This window comes from Notothenia rossii (assembly GCF_949606895.1).
Source record: "Notothenia rossii genome assembly, chromosome: 7".
Taxonomy (NCBI): Eukaryota; Metazoa; Chordata; class Actinopteri; order Perciformes; family Nototheniidae; genus Notothenia; species Notothenia rossii.
In genome coordinates, this window is record NC_136905.1 from 81,015,189 (window position 1) to 81,033,730 (window position 18,542).

The following is an 18,542-nucleotide window of genomic DNA, read 5'->3' on the forward strand; positions in this document are numbered from 1 at the left end:
TGTAATTCTGATTTGTATTTTAAGAAACTGTAAAAAGTCTTAATTCTCCCTTTACCTAAGCTGAAGGTCTTTGTTGTTGTTTGACCTTTTTTTATTTTTTTTTAAAGAAATTGTTTGTTGACAGTAATCTCACTAAAAGTATGTGGAATGTTTTGGCAGAAGATGTGTCCAGTAAATGAGTTTATTCTGTCGTGAGTCCTTCAATGACAGTCAGTTGATAAAGCACTGAAGCTGGTCGGTCTTATTCTTAACCTGAGGTCCAGCTCTCTGGCAGCAGCTGGCTTTACATATTTCACTCTTCCTCCTTCCTACTGGTCGGATGTGTTAGTGCTGTTTTGGATATCAGCCGATACCACATAAACCTTAAAAGTACAAGGTGTTCTCTCTATTGTCATTGGCTGTTCAATAATCCGCTGTATTTACACAGAGATTAAAGCATATGGTCAGAGGGAAGAACCCGTTCTCCGGGTTTCACTTTGGCAAACTAAACGGAAAGATCTTTCTCAAAGAGTGCAAAACCTTTTTATCATCAGAGAATAATTGTGTGGTCATTCCTGTAGATTTTATTTGTGAAACATAAATCAAGTAGTCGTAACTTTAAGGCTTTCCAACCGTTTTTATGTGGTGTTTATTTCTAAATGGAAAATGTGAAATTGTTCCCTGAGTTAAGTCTCACTCTTTGTCCGTGTGCCTCTGTGATTTCTCCTGTTTCCAGGGGACGACTTTTCCATCATTCAGCAGGAAATCTTCATGGTGAAGGAATGCATGCACCACAATATTGTGGCCTACTTCGGCAGCTACCTCTGGTAAGAGCCATCTGGAAATACTTCTGCTTTGTCATGTTACTCTGTGTTTTCTCCTCTCTCACAGCCAGCGACCGTGTGAGGTTCAGACGCTTCTGTGAAAAGGATTTGAACGAGCCGCTGCCTGAAACTCACATGATGTTTAATTACTGAGTCACACCTGAGTGTGAAAGTGTGACTCAGAGCTCAAACTGGCCTTCAGAGCCAGAAGTACTCAGATCTTCTACTTGAGTCAAAGTAGAAGTACTCATCTTATACTTGAGTCAAAGTAGAAGTACTCAGATCTTATACTTGAGTCAAAGTAGAAGTACTCATCTTATACTTGAGTCAAAGTAGAAGTACTCAGATCTTATACTTGAGTCAAAGTAGAAGTACTCATCTTATACTTGAGTCAAAGTAGAAGTACTCAGATCTTATACTTGAGTCAAAGTAGAAGTACTCAGATCTTGTACTTGAGTCAAAGTAGAAGTACTCAGATCTTGTACTTGAGTTAAAGTAGAAGTACTCAGATCTTATACTTGAGTCAAAGTAGAAGTACTCTGATCTTATACTTGAGTCAAAGTAGAAGTACTCAGGTCTGGTACTTGAGTCAAAGTAGAAGTACTCTGATCTTACACTTGAGTCAAAGTAGAAGTACTCTGATCTTATACTTGAGTCAAAGAAGAAGTACTCAGATCTTGTACTTGAGTAAAAGTAGAAGTACTCAGATCTTGTACTTGAGTCAAAGAAGAAGTACTCAGATCTTGTACTTGAGTAAAAGTAGAAGTACTCAGATCTTGTACTTGAGTCAAAGTAGAAGTACTCAGATATTTTACTTGAGTAAAAGTAGAAGTACTCAGATCTTGTACTTGAGTCAAAGAAGAAGTACTCAGATCTTGTCCTTGAATCAAAGTAGAAGTACTCAGGTCTTGTACTTGAGTCAAAGTAGAAGTACTCAGATCTTCTACTTGAGTCAAAGTAGGAGTACTCAGATCTTATACTTGAGTCAAAGTAGAAGTACTCAGATCTTGTACTTGAGTCAAAGTAGAAGTACTCAGATCTTGTACTTGAGTCAAAGTAGAAGTACTTAGATCTTGTACTTGAGTCAAAGTAGAAGTACCAGAGTGTAGGAATACTCTGTTACAGTCAAAGTCCTGCATTCAATGTTCCTCAAGTAAAAGTAGAAAAGTATTCTCATCAAAATATAAATAATGTACCAGAAGTAGTCATTGTGCAGATTGGTCCATTTCAGAATAATATATATGATATGTTTTATAATGATTGATCATGAAAGTGTTCTCAAAGCTGGTAAAGGTGCAGCTAGTTTGAATGACTTTGTATACTGCAGGGTAGCTGGTGGATTTACTCCAGGTGGAACTAAAGTCTGATTTAACACTTGATTATATTTCACATCATTCATCCACATCTGTGAAGTAACTAAAGGTATTAAATACATGCAGTGGAGTAGAAGTACACAGTAGCAAAATGGAAATGGCTCGAGTACAAGTACCTCAAAATTGTACTTGAGTGCAGTACTTGAGTAAATGTGCTTCCCCCCCCTCTGTGCAGCTCTTCTGTTTTAATGCAGCCTGTGTTGTGGCTGACAGGAAGTCGTGCCGGTCCGCCCACCGCGGCCCCGACTTCCAGCAGGTTTAACTGGAACTGCAGCCTCTGATGTGTTTTTATACGTCCAGAGATGCTTGTCTTATCACAGCAGGACCCGTCTCCACTCACAGGAGCACAATGGCTTACTGTAAACTGTTAATGAGCAGCCCACCAACATGCCTTCATTATATATAAGACTACATTTAATTATATTAGAAGAACCACCGTTTTTATTGGGGGAAATAGTTTCCTGGCCTGAAATCATTTCCATGTCACGCTCACGCTCTAAGCTGTGAGAAGTAGCACAGCTGTGATTGTATCCTCACCTCTGCTATCACAGCTTCATCACACTCACACTAGTTTTATTTTTAGCTTTCTGTCAGGCAGAGACAGATCATGTTTACAGACGTTCACTTCAACTACAGAAGCTCTAACTTAGTTTGTTTTTTCAACGGCAGAAGAACATGACCTTTTTATACGGCTGCCAATTAGACATCTGTTCTACCATAACTATGCATATCTCGTTAAAGCACGTTTTCTGGTTATTAGATAAATAAATACTTTAGAATAGCTAATGGTTGATATGACAAAATAAGAAAATGATGTGTTATCTGGGGTTTTGCCCGACTTCTTTATACATTACTTTATTCATCCTTTAACCGATAAGGAATCAACAAAACACCCAGGCGTGTGTCGCACTTTACAGAAGATGGTTTTCTTCTCAGTGTCTGAGTTTTGTAGCTAAACAAGCTTTTCTCGTTCAGGTTGGGCTGAGTCAGAGACTGTTTCTGCATGTCGGGTCCTCTCCATGTTAGCAGACAGCGCCTCTAGGGTTTACTACAGGGTGTCTGCGGGGTCTTAAAAAGTATTAAAAGTTAATCAATCAATTTAGCGAAAGTTAAGGCTATTAAAAAGTATTAAAGGGCATTTTCCAAGGTGTTACTTTTTGTAGCTTGTAAACAACATCGTTATGGGGAAATGCATGTCTGCGTCCAAATGGTTGGAAGATAAGGAGGAAGGACAATCAATACTGTATATAGTCAATGTGAGGTAAAGTGTGTCGCCAAGGTAACCGGTTAGAACTCAAAGTGGCGATGAGGTCTTAAAATGTATGGAAAGGGTCTTAAAAAAGGTCTTACATTTGACTTCAGGATTCCTGTTACTACAACTTAAATTTCTATAGCCCAATATCAGAAATTACTCATTTGTTTTCGGGGCTTTACCCTTGCAGTAAGAAAGAAAAACTCCCAAAGAAACCCCACTATTAACGGGGGAAATGATAGAAAACTCTGATCGAGCAACAGAGAAGGGTCCCTCTCTCAGGACGGACAGACGTGCAAAAGATCTCGGGGTTAGATATTAAAAAAAAGAAGGTAAAATATCAACATAGGCAATCCAAATGAATCCAAATGATAATGTTAAGTATCTATTTTATTTCTCCAATAAATGGATGTTTTCAAAGTCAATGAATAATCAAATGTAATAATCGCAATTGCAATTATTGACCCAAATAATCGAGATCATGATTTTTGCCATAATCAAGCAGCCCTAGTTCGACATTTCAATTTAGTTTTGAATATATATATATCATATTGCTCTGCCTTACTTTTTTATTAACATGTTGCATGTGCTGATTCGTAGAGCTTAACCTGTTCAACTAGACACATTTGTTGAATGCTTTTGCTGCTTAGTTATGTCTTTCTACTCGTCTAAATGTTTGTCTCCTTAGCAGTTTTTGAGTGTCTTTAGCAGCATTTCCTAACTCAATATTTTCCTCTGCTTTCTCAGTCGGGAGAAGCTGTGGATATGTATGGAGTACTGCGGTGGAGGATCTCTGCAGGACATTTATCACGGTGAGTTCTATATTACTCGTAAGATGCAGTGCAGTCATAAAGTGGTTTTAAACACTGTGCAAACATTGTTCAATGATTCCTCTGCAAACATTAAAAGCAACCGTGTTGTTATAGTGACGGGACCTCTCTCGGAGATTCAGATAGCCTACGTCTGCAGAGAAACCATACAGGTAATTTAAACATTGTTTTAAAAGAATATTTCAATGTTTTTGAATTTAACTAAGTATTGATTTTATCATTTCCCACGACAGGGTTTGGGATATCTTCACACCAAGGGCAAAATGCACCGTGACATCAAGGTATTATATTGTTTTGTCTTCAAGCCTTAATTCATCCCCTTGTTCTGTGCCAGCTACGGACACTTTGCATCCTGCCAACACATGCAGATTAAAGGGGAACGACGCCTATTTTAAAACAGTTTTTCCTATGCTCTAAGACAGGGGTGGGGAACCTTTTTCCTCTCAAGGGCCATTTAAATGTTTCCAACATCCTCCGTGGGCCGTACAAATGATTGACCTCTGCTTAAAAATACTCAAATCACAGCCCATTCATTTGGTCTTTCTTTCATGCTGTGCAAAGAAAAAGCAACCTCTCAATCCAGATATCTTACCATGACTCGTGCATGCATCCACGTGCACGGTTGTGGCATGACCACCAAAACAGAAAGATTTGGACACAAGATGCAAATGTATTTAGTTTCCTATCCATGTGGACATGATTTAAGTGTGTGTGGAGGGGGGGGGGGGGGGGGGACCTAACCTCCTCTAGGGTGGTCTGGGAGGATGCTCCCCCTGGAAGATTATTTTTTAAATGTTGAAGTTAAAAGCATCAATCTGGTGCACTTTGAGAGCAACATTAGGAGATCTATGGATACATCTCTCAACACCCAGATGAAACAGAACTGGAAGCAGATTTCTTTTTCTTTATGGATATTTTACAAATCACTCCCCTTTCAAACTGTATTCTTGTTTATTAATAACAATTTTTTTACTGTCATATAGTATTCTGTACCTGTTTACTTTATTCTCTTATTTTTTTATAATAACTATAATGATCATATAAAGGTGTGCCTTTACCTCACTGGTTGTAGAAGCTTCTTATATTCGTTAGCATAGCTAGCTAACCAGATGCTAATAACAACAAAGTTATTGACTGTATGATCAGTATGACAGATGAACAGATCGCCACTGGGCTTTCAACTAAAGACACAGCCACGTAAAAACTGCGGCATGTGTACGACTCCTTATGGGTACTGACATTTGTGAAGTCCCGGCCAAGAGCCGCGTTCTGGTGCTCTCCGTTAGAACTACACTCCTGTCAGACGAGACATATACCACGTGATGACACGTTATGCTCGTGTCGTGTTCAAGGACCCTGACCTTGGCCAGGAAAAACAGACACTCGCTTGTTTAACTTTTTTGCGGTCTAGATTTCTTTAATTTTTTTTCTTTTTTGCGTGTGTTTATAAATTACCTCGAGGGCCGTACCAAATGGTCTCGCGGGCCGTATACGGCCCGGGGGCCGCAGGTTCCCCACCTCTGCTTTAAGATAATGTTACGGCTTGGCTCTTAGGCTGCAACAAAGATGGGAGACCACCAGACAACTTAAGTGTAACAAAAAGCGTATTTATCTACGATATAACAAAAACCAAAGGACTTCAAAGAAACCAAAGCAAACGTGGAAGTCAGTTATCAGTAATGATTGCGTGTATGGGTGTGTGAAAATGTGCAGACACAAAGACGCGGCCGTGTCCAACAGAAGAGTGAGAGGGCAGTATGGGTTAATGTTGGCGCGGCCGTGTCCAATAGAAGAGTGAGAGGGCAGTATGGGTTAATGTTGGCGCGGCCGTGTCCAACAGAAGAGTGAGAGGGCAGTGTGGGTTGGTGTTGGCGCGGCCGTGTCCAACAGAAGAGTAAGAGGGCAGTATGGGTTGGTGTTGGCCTCTTATGTAGACGGCCCAGGTGTGGCTCATCAGGGTGATCACCTGAAACACAAACAAGAGCCAGCAGGCAGAACACAAAGGCAGAGACCCCTAGTGGAGTGGAGGGGGTCGTAACAGATAGTCTCAACATATTAGAAATCATGAACCACGCTCTCCCAAATCCCCAAACTAGCATGCTTAACTAACATTTGTTCAAGAAGAAATGGGGAAGCACAGAGAGGACCCAGGGGAGTGTTCTGAGTATATGGGACATGTTCTAAAGATGACTTTGGTACACAAAAGAAAACAAACAGTCGGTGGATAAACAAACATTCATTTTTGTATGAAGCAGCTCAGGATTTTGAATCATGATAAGTTTGAGACTAACTTCTCTGGCAGCTCATGCTCCCAAATATTATTCAAACTTTCCCATGTCACGGAAATAACATACTGGGATTTGAATAAGAGGGCGGCGCCCCCTTTAAGAATAAAGTATTCGAGCAACAACTGCAAGTACAGCAAGGGATAAAAAGAAAAGACGGATGCACAATTAATCGAATATCAATTGTGATCACGATTTTGGCTTCCCGTATTTAAATCAGCAACAATATTAACTTTTTTAAGTAGAAGAGGACTAAACAAAGAAAAAATTTCCCATTTTAAATGCATCCCGGAGTAGTAGAGTACTAAAAAAAGACAATGCACTGGATTTAGATGAAGAATAACTTAATTTGAATTCTTATTTTGATGCAGAGATTTTAGATTAGCACAAACTGTTTTTTTATAGCTTGCTTTTAGGAGATGCATTGTGAAAAGATGCAAATATCAGGGTTTTTATGGTCATTCAAAACCTGGAAAAGTCATGGAAATTCAAAATGCTAATTCCAGGCCCTGGAAAAGTTATGGAAAAAATATTTTTCCCAAAGTTTTGGAAAAGTCATGGAAATGTAACTAAAGTTGCATCAAATATAATTTAAATTTTAGCTAATCGCCGAAATACTAATACTATAATGATAATAAATACTGTATCGTATAGTAATGAAACGTAAAATGTCATTTAACTGACGAGGTGTTTTGCTGGTGAGAGATTTTAGTAGCTTTAGCGTGTAGAAGCTAGTAAGCTATTTGATTTGTTTTAGATAGGCACAACATGTTTGATATGCAGACCTTATTTTCCTGTTCCATGTTAAAATAAACCATTTTCAGTGGTACGCTGAGAAAGAGTAATTTTTTTGGTCATGGAAAATTAGATAAAGGTCATGGAGAAGTCATTGAAAATCATTGGTGAAAAAGTGCATGAACCCTGAAAGATACAGAAGCAGCAAGAATGCACAACATGGAAGTGAAGGCAGTGCAAATTGTCTTCGATCAAAGCAATCGTTTAAATCCTTTTAGTCATAATCATGATATAAATATGCATCAAACTACTTCTTTAGGCCATACTCGTGCAGCAGAGAGGTTTGAGGTTGACTTAAAGAATCTGCCTTTGCACATGTAGAGTTCTGACGCTCAGAGGTGTGAACTGTAGTCACAGGAAGAGCGTGAGATCGTTTTACTCGCTGAGGTTTTGAGGGTGAGCAGGAGTGGATCACGCCCGGTGTTTCGCTCTCACACCGGAGCCTGGTGTTATCACAGAAAGTCAGGGCTGGAACTATTATCTGTTCTCGGCGCTACGCATCGAGCACTTCCTGTTTCCTCTCCTCTCACTGCCGGGTGCCACCAGAGAGACTGTCAGTCACCGGCAGCAGAAACAGAAAGTGTCAGAAAGCTTCAGAGCTGCTTTTAATGCCTCACCTGCACCTGAGGCAGCACCTGATTGGCCCTTAGTTATAAACCAGGCTAACATCACTCAGTATATTCAGCCTCACCTGTTCAATAATTCATCTGTGCAATAACACTCAGGATTATAACTATATTACAGCGTGCATTTCAAGCAGCAGTCATATTTTTTACTTTGATATATTTATTAATGCTTATACACCACTGTCTATATTATAATATACACATTTATAAATATTTGTTGGATCTCTTTTTAACCAGGGTGCCAACATCCTTCTCACAGACAACGGAGACGTGAAGTTAGGTAAGTTAAATCCTAATTCCAGAGGACTTGAACTCGTCTGCTGCTCTCAGCCGTTTCACGATGACATAATCTGAAAACCCTTTCGATCCCTGTTACAGCGGACTTTGGAGTCGCTGCCAAAATAACAGCCACCATCGCCAAGAGGAAGTCCTTCATTGGAACGCCTTATTGGTGAGTGTGTGTGAGTGTGTGTGAGACTGTTGAAGAAGGTTGTGTGTTTTCGTCTCAAGTATTTTTACTTCAAGGTCCCCTATTATATTCTTTTTCAACAATATATTACAGGTCTCAGATATAAAAGAACATGTCTCTGATTGGCTGAAACACCAAACAGATCATTGCAGCATTACCCATAATCCCCTCTGTTTCAGCCCTGTTTCCAAAGTGCTGATTCTCTGTCTGTTACTTTAGATGAAAATAAGGAGCCCCTCCCCACGCCCCTCTGAGAGAGATTTGGTTAAAAAGAACTCAATGGTGCTCTAGGAGGAGATTCAGATGATAAGGTGGGGGGGGGGGGGTTACCTTGGTTGCTGATTGGCTAATGGTTACACAAGACAAAACATCGTTATGACGTCATAAAGTGGCCAAAATCTCATCAGCTCATTTTCAGACAGGTTTTTATAGAAATGGATCAAAAAGAGAGAGAATCTTTTTTCCTGAAACTTTCAGAGTCACTTTCCACAGAGGGGACACATGTTGATGTAGAAGAGACATGAAGAAGAGGGGACACATGTTGATGTAGAAGAGACATGAAGAAGAGGGGACACATGTTGATGTAGAAGAGACATGAAGAAGAGGGGACACATGTTGATGTAGAAGAGACATGAAGAAGAGGGGACACATGTTGATGTAGAAGAGACATGAAGAAGAGGGGACACATGCTGATGTAGAAGAGACATGGAGAAGAGGGGACACATGTTGATGAAGAAGAGACATGAAGAAGAGGGGACACATGTTGATGTAGAAGAGACATGGAGAAGAGGGGACACATGTTGATGAAGAAGAGACATGAAGAAGAGGGGACACATGTTGATGTAGAAGAGACATGAAGAAGAGGGGACACATGCTGATGTAGAAGAGACATGAAGAAGAGGGGACACATGTTGATGTAGAAGAGACATGGAGAAGAGGGGACACATGTTGATGTAGAAGAGACATGAAGAAGAGGGGACACATGTTGATGTAGAAGAGACATGAAGAAGTGGGGACACATGTTGATGTAGAAGAGACATGAAGAAGAGGGGACACATGCTGATGTAGAAGAGACATGAAGAAGAGGGGACACATGTTGATGTAGAAGAGACATGGAGAAGAGGGGACACATGTTGATGTAGAACAGACGTGAAGAAGTGGATTTTGCACAATAGGTGACCTTTAAAGAAATACTTTTAATCAGATACTGAAACATTTGACCGGTGAATTTTATAGAGTCATTCTCTATCTGTCTGTTAGTTTGTGGTGGTGAAGTGTTGAAAAGCTTCCCCTAAAATACAGAAGTCTCCCACAGCAGCAGAAGTAAGGCTGTAGACATGAAGTTAGCATAAAGGGCGACCACATCGAAAAAATAAAACTGTAAACATGAAGTCGACTTAAAGGGCGACCACATCGAAAAGAAAACCGACATAAAAACGGGTTATCTGCAATTCTATTTGTTTAAATCACTCACACATGGATCACCTTTAACTTTATAATAATGTTCTATGTTCACAGCTGCCCTGTTTATCCAGGGTGTCCGCGGGGTCTTAAAAAGTATTAAAAGTCGATAACTCAATTTAGCGGAAATTAAAGCTATTAAAAAATATTAAATTGCATTTCCCAAGAAAAGAGTGTTTTGGGGTGCCACTGATGGTGATGAAAGCTGGGTCGAGGGGCCCACAGACTCTAGAATCGCCACTGTCGATGGGGATCAAAGCTGTCCGGTCCCACATGCTAAGTAATAGCCAGAAAGCCGTGGCGTTTAAGTCCCGACTCTCCCGATAGCCAATCCGTGCCTCCCCTGACTGCACGTCGCTGACACACTGCAGACTCTCTGTACGGAACTACATCCGGTCACAGTGATCTGCTATTTTAAAGTAAAGCCAACACATATCGACTCTAAATATAGTCTATATTAAGAACGAGAAAAGTGTTAACATATGTATCGTTTTTTGTTTTATCTCTTGGGAACAATGCCTAAATCAAATACTACTTTCTAATGGTTTCTTTTTCTAATCAACCGTGCTTTGGCTTGGTCACACAATTCATTCTCTCGTGCTTTGTTCTATCTGAATTATGATAAAGAGTTATCACAAGCTGTTTAGTTGTGCTATCTTACAATCCATACTGTATATAGTCAATGTGAGGCAAAGTGTGTTGCCAAGGTAACCGGTTAGAACTCAAAGTGGTGATGAGGTCTTAAAACAGGTCTTAAAAGGTCTTACATCTGACTTCAGGATTCCTGCATATACCCTGTTATCTCATGTCTTATAAAAGCTTATTCATGATTTTATAAAGTGTTCACAACCTAATTAAGGTTAATAAGTGAATTACAAACTATTCGTAAACCCTTTATAAGGGTAGTCTTATTGTAAAGTGGTACCCAAGAAACAACAAGTATGAGTTCACAGGTCCTGCTCATAACCATTCATGATTTGGTTTCTAAATAATAGTTTTAGTTTAAAGTTGTACAATATTTCAGCTCATCATTAGTTATTCCACAGATCAACACCTTTTGTTGTGATGCAATGAAGTTTTGAATTTGTTCGTATGGATGGTTTAAAAAAAGAAAAATGTAGTTTCCTCTCAACGTGTGCAAGTATCTACTACATCGACTAACATTTCAACGCTACTTTTGGAGAGTTGTGACTGAGTTCTGCTCCTGAATGTGTGCAGGATGGCTCCTGAAGTGGCAGCGGTGGAGAAGAACGGCGGCTACAACCAGCTGTGTGACATCTGGGCCGTCGGCATCACAGCCATCGAGCTGGCGGAGCTGCAGCCGCCCATGTTCGACCTCCACCCCATGAGGCACGAGACTCTCCTCTGAAAATAATCAGTCCTCAGACGAGGCTACTTTCTCCTCTTGTGTTGCTGTCATATTTCATAACAACTTCTCGATCTACACTCCACTGGTTACCTGTTTCTTTTAGAAGTCCTTTTTATTAACTTACAAAAGCTTAACATCACCTAGCACCTTCTTATCTCAGCAACTGCCTTTCTTTTTATGTTACAACAAGAACCCTTAGATCCTCCAGTGCCCTGCTTTTAGAAATTCCAAGAGCCGCTTTCACACCAAGTACTTTGCCGCACTTAGTTCCCAGCACTTAGTGCCCCCTAAAGAGCCGATCGCGTTCACACCGGAATAAGTTCCTGAGGGTGGATTAGGCAAATGAAGCCGCTGACGTCACTTCTTCTTCTTCTTCTTCTTCTTCTTCTGCTTTGGGTTTACTGGCAGGCCGCAAACAACTTCAGGGCGTATACTGCCACCCGAAGTCCCCGGCCGGAAGTCCCCGGAGTTGGGGACTGGCTTCAGAGTAAATCGCCAGAACGCCAACACCTCCTCATCTCCACCGCTCCCATGTTTTATTTTGTGTTGCCATAAGTTATTCTCTCTCCGTTGGTGCGCTGGGCTAATGCTAATGCTAATAATGCTAATGCCAGCAAACACAATAGTTGCTTAAAAAAAAAAATCTGAGTTTTACAGGGCGTGGTAGAGAGCAGGCACTAAAATGGGGGTAAACGTCTTCATGAACTAAGTTCTCTTTTTGGTGTGAACGCAAAATCCCAGGAACTATCGGAACTAAACGGGAAAAGTACTCCGGTGTGAAAGCGCCTAAGGGTATCACACAAGAGATCTGTTATTATTATTATTATTATTATTATTATTATTATTTCTTACACAGTCATCCTGTTTGTATCAAAATATGTTTTAGGCTTTTATTCAAGAGGCTACAGACCAATTAAGGGTCTCTTTACTAAAGTTTATTTCCATTTTTAAGCGTGTCTTCACCACTCTTAATCCAAGTGTTCTTGTTTTTTTAGGGCCTTGTTTTTGATGTCAAAGAGCAGCTTCCAGCCTCCGAAGCTAAAAGACAAAACCAAATGGTGAGTGCCTGATGATATTGAGTGTTAATGTTAATGATTCTTTACACTTTGTTCAATCTTTGTATTAAATCCAAAATGATTTTGTTCCTCAGGTCTACCAGCTTCCAAAACTTTATCAAAGTGTCCCTGACAAAGAACCCAAAGAAAAGGCCCACTGCAGAGAAACTGCTATCGGTAATAACTCTTATTCTAATCGTAGTTCTCCTGGACTTTGAGTGAGCGATCGCAGGATGTCAGACCCCGATCTTAAATGGTGCACTAGTTTTTGATAACCTGTCCTGTTTCCTGCAGCATCTTTACGTGGCTCAGACCGGTTTGACCCGGCGGCTCGCTGTGGATCTCCTCGACAAGATGAACAACCCCGACAACCACCAGCACTACAGCGAGGTGGACGACGACGACGTGGAGGTAACCATCAAAGATATCCCCAAGACTGTTTGAGATTCACCTTTGCTTTGAGAAAATAGGAAGGAAATTGACACAACCTACAACAGGGTTCTTACGGTCATTCAAAACCTGGAAAAGTCATGGAAATTAGAAATGCTAATTCCAGGCCCTGGAAAAGTTATGGAAAACAATATTTTTCCCAAAGTTTTGGAAAAGAAATGTAACTAAAGTTGCATCAAATATAATTTATATTTTATCTATTCGCCAAAATAGAAATACTATAATGATAATAAATACTGTATCGTATAGAAATGAAACGTAAAATAGCATTTAACTGACGAGGTGTTTTGCTGGTGAGAGATTTCAGTTGCTTCAGCGTGTAGAAGCTAGTTAGCTATTTGATTCTTTTTAGATAGGCTCAACATGTTTCATATGCAGACCCTAGTTTCCTGTTCCATGTTCAAATAAACCATTTTCAGTGGTACCGCTGAGAAAGAGTAATTTCTCAGCAAAAACACAATGCTGCAAAGTGTTACAAAAAACTAAAGAAATACACAAACAATATGAAAACAATGCCCCCCCCCCCCCCCCCCTCCTAATCCGTAGATAAAGCAAAACATAACTTTAGGCGTGTACTTTTCCCACTTTAGTTCCGATATAGTTCCGAAATGTCGCGTTCACACCAAAAAGGTCCGAAAATAAAATTAGTGCATGAAAACCGTTTCACCCCCTTTCCGTCCCTGCTAGAGAGCAGGGACTTTCATGGGAGAAAAAGGTTCCTTTCCTATTTCTGATTGGCTGGGCGGATTGCAAACCACGCCCCGTAAAACTAAAAAAGTTTTGTGAAGCCGCCATTTTATTATCCTCGCATTAGCATCATTAGCATTAGCCCAGCGCACAAACTTAGACAGACTAACTTATGGCAACACAAAAGAAAACATGGGAGCGGTGGAGATGAGGAGGTGTCGGCGTTCTGGGGATTTACTCGGAAGGCTTCAGAAGCCAGTCCCCAACTCCGGGGACTTCCGGCCGGGGACTTCGGGTGGCAGTATACCCCGTGAAGTTGTTTGTGGCCTGCCAGTAAACCCAAAGCAGAAGAAGAAGTGACGTCAGCGGCTTCATTTGCCTAATCCACCCCCAGGGACTTATTCCGGTGTGAACGTGATCTGTACTTAGTTCATCAGAACTAAAGAGTTCTCATGAACTAAGTTCTGATTAACCTTTGTGGGAAAAGTACTGCGGTGTAAAAAGCTCCTATTGTCATTAAAGAAAAAATCCTTTATACCAACAGAACTCAATAAATACAGGAATGAATAAAACAGGGATTTTAAAATATGCTCTGTCAGCAGTCAAATGCAATACACTTATTTATATTTACTTTTGTTTGGCCTTAGGATGGTGAAAATGTTACCATTTTAGTTTTCATTTCACACAGCACTGTAAATTGCATGACATTTTGAGTTGTTTTGTTGTATGTATGTTTTGTGTGTGTGAGGACCCCAGGAAGAATAGCCAATGCTCATGCTAATGTAATATTAACCTTTTATTAAGAAAGCTTAGCAATAAACGGATTAAAGGGGATCTTTGTTGATGTCAAAGCTCCCCTCCCCCTCTTCTTGATTCTCTGCATGGACATTATTATTCCTGCTCACATGTATGTGGCAGCCAAAGAGGTGGTACCAGTGCCTTTAGGAGACCATTGTGCCTTTCTCACACTGACAGCAGTAGCACTGTCTTGGCCACCGTGAATGAAAGCAGCATGAAAGCTGTCGACTGAAGCAAAAAGCCTCTGGTCTGCATGATAATGTGACGATGCAGGACAGAAAGTAGCTCTCAGTTCAGCTCTAACGTCACACGCCAGTTTCAGGACTAGTTTCTACAGAATATTTCTAAATATGAATGTAATCGCTGGACTAAATAACTCAAGGCAATGCATGGTATAACCGTGATTGTCAAGTGCTCCTTCCACCGTCAAAATGTTGCTTTATTTTTAATGGATATTTCATAAAGGATTCACCTTAACCACAATAAACCTGTCTCTTCGTTACTATATAGTTGTGACACACATTGTAAAAGAGAACAAAGAAAGAAAGAAATACATAAATGAACAAAAGCCAATACAAAAAGAAAGGGAAAAAATTGTGAAATTAGCTCAGAAATAATGTATTATTACTTATTTACACCCTAAAAAAAGGCAAATTCTGCCAAAAATACTTGACAAAAAGAGAATTATACTTTTTGTTAATCAACTAATTAAGTTCTCAAAGTACAAACTCATGTTTTTACATAAAGCTGTCAAATGAAAGCATTATTCATTATGTTTTCAATGTGTTGCCACTTGCTTCAATTCTGCCCAAAAGATCTGTTTACTTGCAGCTTAAAAATCATATGAATTAATGCATTAAATAAATATGCTTCATCATTTTAATAACAGATTGTGATGAAGCTGGTTTAGGCTGTCACTTATTTGTTTTTTTACCTGCAGAAAACTAAGATCAAAGTCTTGTTGCAGACGTAGTTATATTTAATCAAACCTTAACATAATTGAATAACCATCTCTCTGTAGTCTAATGTATATACTGCCATAAGGAATACATGACATTACTCAAACATACTCTCATAGTTCCTCAATAAACAAACATATTATTGTTTTTATTGTTTGTAGTTCAGAGATCGTATTGTTGTTAAACTTTGTGTTCCATACGTTGAATAAAATCCCTTCCTCTCCAGCCCCTCTCTGCAGTCAGACACACGATCCGCTCCACCAACAAACAGGCCCGAGCTGAGAGGACGCGCTCAGAGATCGACTGTAAGTAACCACAAACCCCGCCCCCTGCAGTGTATCTGTCCTCTGATTGGTCAGTCGGCAGAAGTCCGGCTGACTGTCAAACTGTAATCCTGCAGCACAGTCTGGCCCGTCTCCAAACCACCGCATGTGGTAATGTGGATCAAAATAACCCAGGGATTCACGGAGGAGAAAGTGGATTTAGTGGAGTCCATTAAGTTCACTCACCCTCTTTTTTTACTGAATGAATTATGTGTAGGTCCAAACAAGTCACTATGCAGGGGAATGTGGTGTCGATGCAGCATAAGAGATTGTGTAAACGTGTTGCGTAACGTTATGTGTCGTCAGTAGTCGTAGATGAAGTTGTGTTGTAGTGTGACGTATTAACAATCCAGAGGTGAGATATGTGACGTTGTTTCATCACGGTGTGCTTCCTTGTGTTTCGTGATTGTACCCGATGCACTTCCCGTTTGTAGTTTTTATCTTTTATTTCTCACGATACCGTCTTGACTTTCCCTCCTCCATGAAGCAAACAATGGGACAGACCCAGGAAGGCCTTGCTCAGGTCCTAGCTTCTCGCAGAGACACAGGGGGCAAGCAGGTCAGTGTAGAGAGCCAGTGTGTGTCTGCATAATCCCCTCTGAAATAGCCTAATATCCCCCCCCGCACATAACGGGTAACTGTGTGTGAGATTGTAGTGTCACTAATAAGGTGAGTTCCTCTGCATGGGGTGGATACTTACAGCTGTGTCATCTTGGTTTCTGTCAGAAATTAAATCAAAGTGTCCACATAGCGCCTTTTTATGGAAGGAAGGCGCTGAGGAAAAAACGCTCGCAGTGTTTCTTTAATTAACGACATCTTCACCGTTGTTGTATGACAGACTAGCTTCGCCCCCTAACGTGAAGATGCATGCTCTGACACTTTGTATGAACGAGCTTCCTCGCTCAGTCTGAAAGCCTGAGAGCGAGGAAGTGGGTCAATAATGTCACATACTCTCAGACAGCATCACTCGGGCCCAATTCCAAACCGACCCCTACACACTCCCGAACTGAACTCGCTCTGTAGTCACTCTCTCAGCTGAATGAGGCTTCCTTCTTTCAGGTAGAGGGTGTGAATACAGCAGCAAGCTTTGGGGCTTACTTCCCTCTCAGGCAGAAATAGGAACTGTCAACACTTTACATCTCATGGACAAACATTTTAAAATATGAATTATAATAACACTCAAATTTCAAAAGATTCAAATCTGATGCTTAAGAGCTGCTCTGGTTTTGTAACTGTCCCTGTGAATATAAACATATTGCAACAGCACTTAGGCCCAATCCCAAACCACGCCCTACACCCTACCCCTACACACTCTGTGAACTCCGTGGAGTGACACATGAGGCTCCCTCCTGTCAGATGGAGGGAGTAAATACAGCGGCAAGCTTTGGGACGGCCTCCCCTCTCTCCGGCAGAAACAGGAAATGCCGTAACTGTATGTAACAACGGTTTCAAATCAGCATCTTAGACAAAAAATGTTAACAAAAATAAAACTCCAAAGTTCCAAACATCTTTAATTGTGTTACTTTTTTGTAAAACTCTTTTAGTTTTAAACCTGATTTTTATAAGCTTCTTAGTTTTTGCAACAGTCTATACATTTACACAACTTTATAATAAAATGCACACATTTACCTTTATCTAGACTAAACACAGGTATGATCCTAAGTTAAAAAACATGAGGTTATCATGAGGTTGTTAACATCGCAGTTTATCAGTGGATGTTTGCTGGAACTGTTTGTAAACAGCGTGTTTCCTGACGGACACACACAGCGTTGAGACCGGTCAGGTAGAGACCGGTCTCCAGTCAGCACCGATGCAGACTCGCTGTTTGAGGGCTTGATAGCCCACTCCCCCTCCACACTCGTTGGTTTGGAACAGCACTTAATGTTGCGGACCCTCCGCGCAAACGGAGGTGTAGGGGTAGGGGTAGTGTGTAGGGGTAGTGTGTAGGGGTAGTGTGTAGGGGTAGTGTGTAGGGGTAGGGGTAGTGTGTAGGGGTAGTGTGTAGGGGTAGTGTGTAGGGGTAGTGTGTATGTGTAGTGTGTGTGGGTGTAGGGGTAGTGTGTGGGTGTAGGGGTAGTGTGTAGGGGTAGTGTGTGGGTGTAGGGGTAGTGTGTAGGGGTAGTGTGTAGGGGTAGTGTGTGGGTGTAGGGGTAGTGTGTAGGGGTAGTGTGTGGGTGTAGGGGTAGTGTGTAGGGGTAGTGTGTGGGTGTAGGGGTAGTGTGTAGGGTGTAGGGGTAGGGTGTAGGGGTAGGGTGTGGGTAGGGGTAGTGTGTAGGGGTAGTGTGTAGGGGTAGTGTGTAGGGGTAGTGTGTAGGGGTAGTGTGTAGGGGTAGTGTGTGGGTGTAGGGGTAGTGTGTGGGTGTAGGGCTAGGGTGTAGGGCGTGGTTTGGGATTGGGCCTGAATGTGGCAGAACCAGAAGTGAATTGGGAGGAAGGTTGTAGCGGTTGGATTGGAATTGGGCCTTAGTGTCCGTCCAGCCGATCTGCTCCAACTAAAAAAACATGTTGTTCTCCGTTATAATAAAACAAACTGACGTCATGAGGGCTTTTCTTGTTATCTAAGATTTGTTGAGCCACCCTCTCCTTTGCTGTAGAGTCAGAGTTGAAACAGGCGGCTAATGCTCCCGAGGAAATACATAATTGGAAAGTTCTCTGAGCTATTCATTAGAAACAACTCAGGAAGAGGCGCTATGTGGACAAGTACCCTTAGATGACTACTCAGATCCTAACGGGGTCGTTTCGTTTCACTCGTATCTCCATCTTTACTGCTGTCTGCGTTTTGAATACTGCAGCACCCCCACATTATCAGCATACCTCAAACAGGAAAACAAACCTGTGGTCTGAATCCCTGAATACAGAGTGCTTTTGTTAATGGAAGCTGATTATGTTGAAGTATTTATTGGCAGGTTGGTGCATTTCTACATCACTACAGCAGCGTGTTTACACTGATCCTAAACCAGCCTGCTCAACTGTTTGACAGAACGGGACCTCAAACATAAACTGAACG

General features: G+C 41.1%; 1 protein-coding gene across 1 annotated transcript in view; it reads left to right on the forward strand.

The window, feature by feature from the left end:
* Positions 1–18,542, forward strand: part of map4k5 (mitogen-activated protein kinase kinase kinase kinase 5) — a gene marked incomplete at its 3' end in the record, with an annotated part of 48,714 nt that overhangs the window by 22,329 nt on the left and 7,843 nt on the right. Inside the window, exons 4-15 of the mRNA XM_079692862.1 lie at positions 716–806; positions 4,176–4,240; positions 4,355–4,410; positions 4,492–4,539; positions 8,202–8,244; positions 8,343–8,415; positions 11,113–11,244; positions 12,259–12,321; positions 12,414–12,495; positions 12,613–12,729; positions 15,439–15,517; positions 16,023–16,094. Coding sequence (XP_079548988.1) covers positions 716–806; positions 4,176–4,240; positions 4,355–4,410; positions 4,492–4,539; positions 8,202–8,244; positions 8,343–8,415; positions 11,113–11,244; positions 12,259–12,321; positions 12,414–12,495; positions 12,613–12,729; positions 15,439–15,517; positions 16,023–16,094 — 921 coding nt within the window. The remainder of the gene's footprint in view (positions 1–715; positions 807–4,175; positions 4,241–4,354; positions 4,411–4,491; positions 4,540–8,201; positions 8,245–8,342; positions 8,416–11,112; positions 11,245–12,258; positions 12,322–12,413; positions 12,496–12,612; positions 12,730–15,438; positions 15,518–16,022; positions 16,095–18,542) is intronic.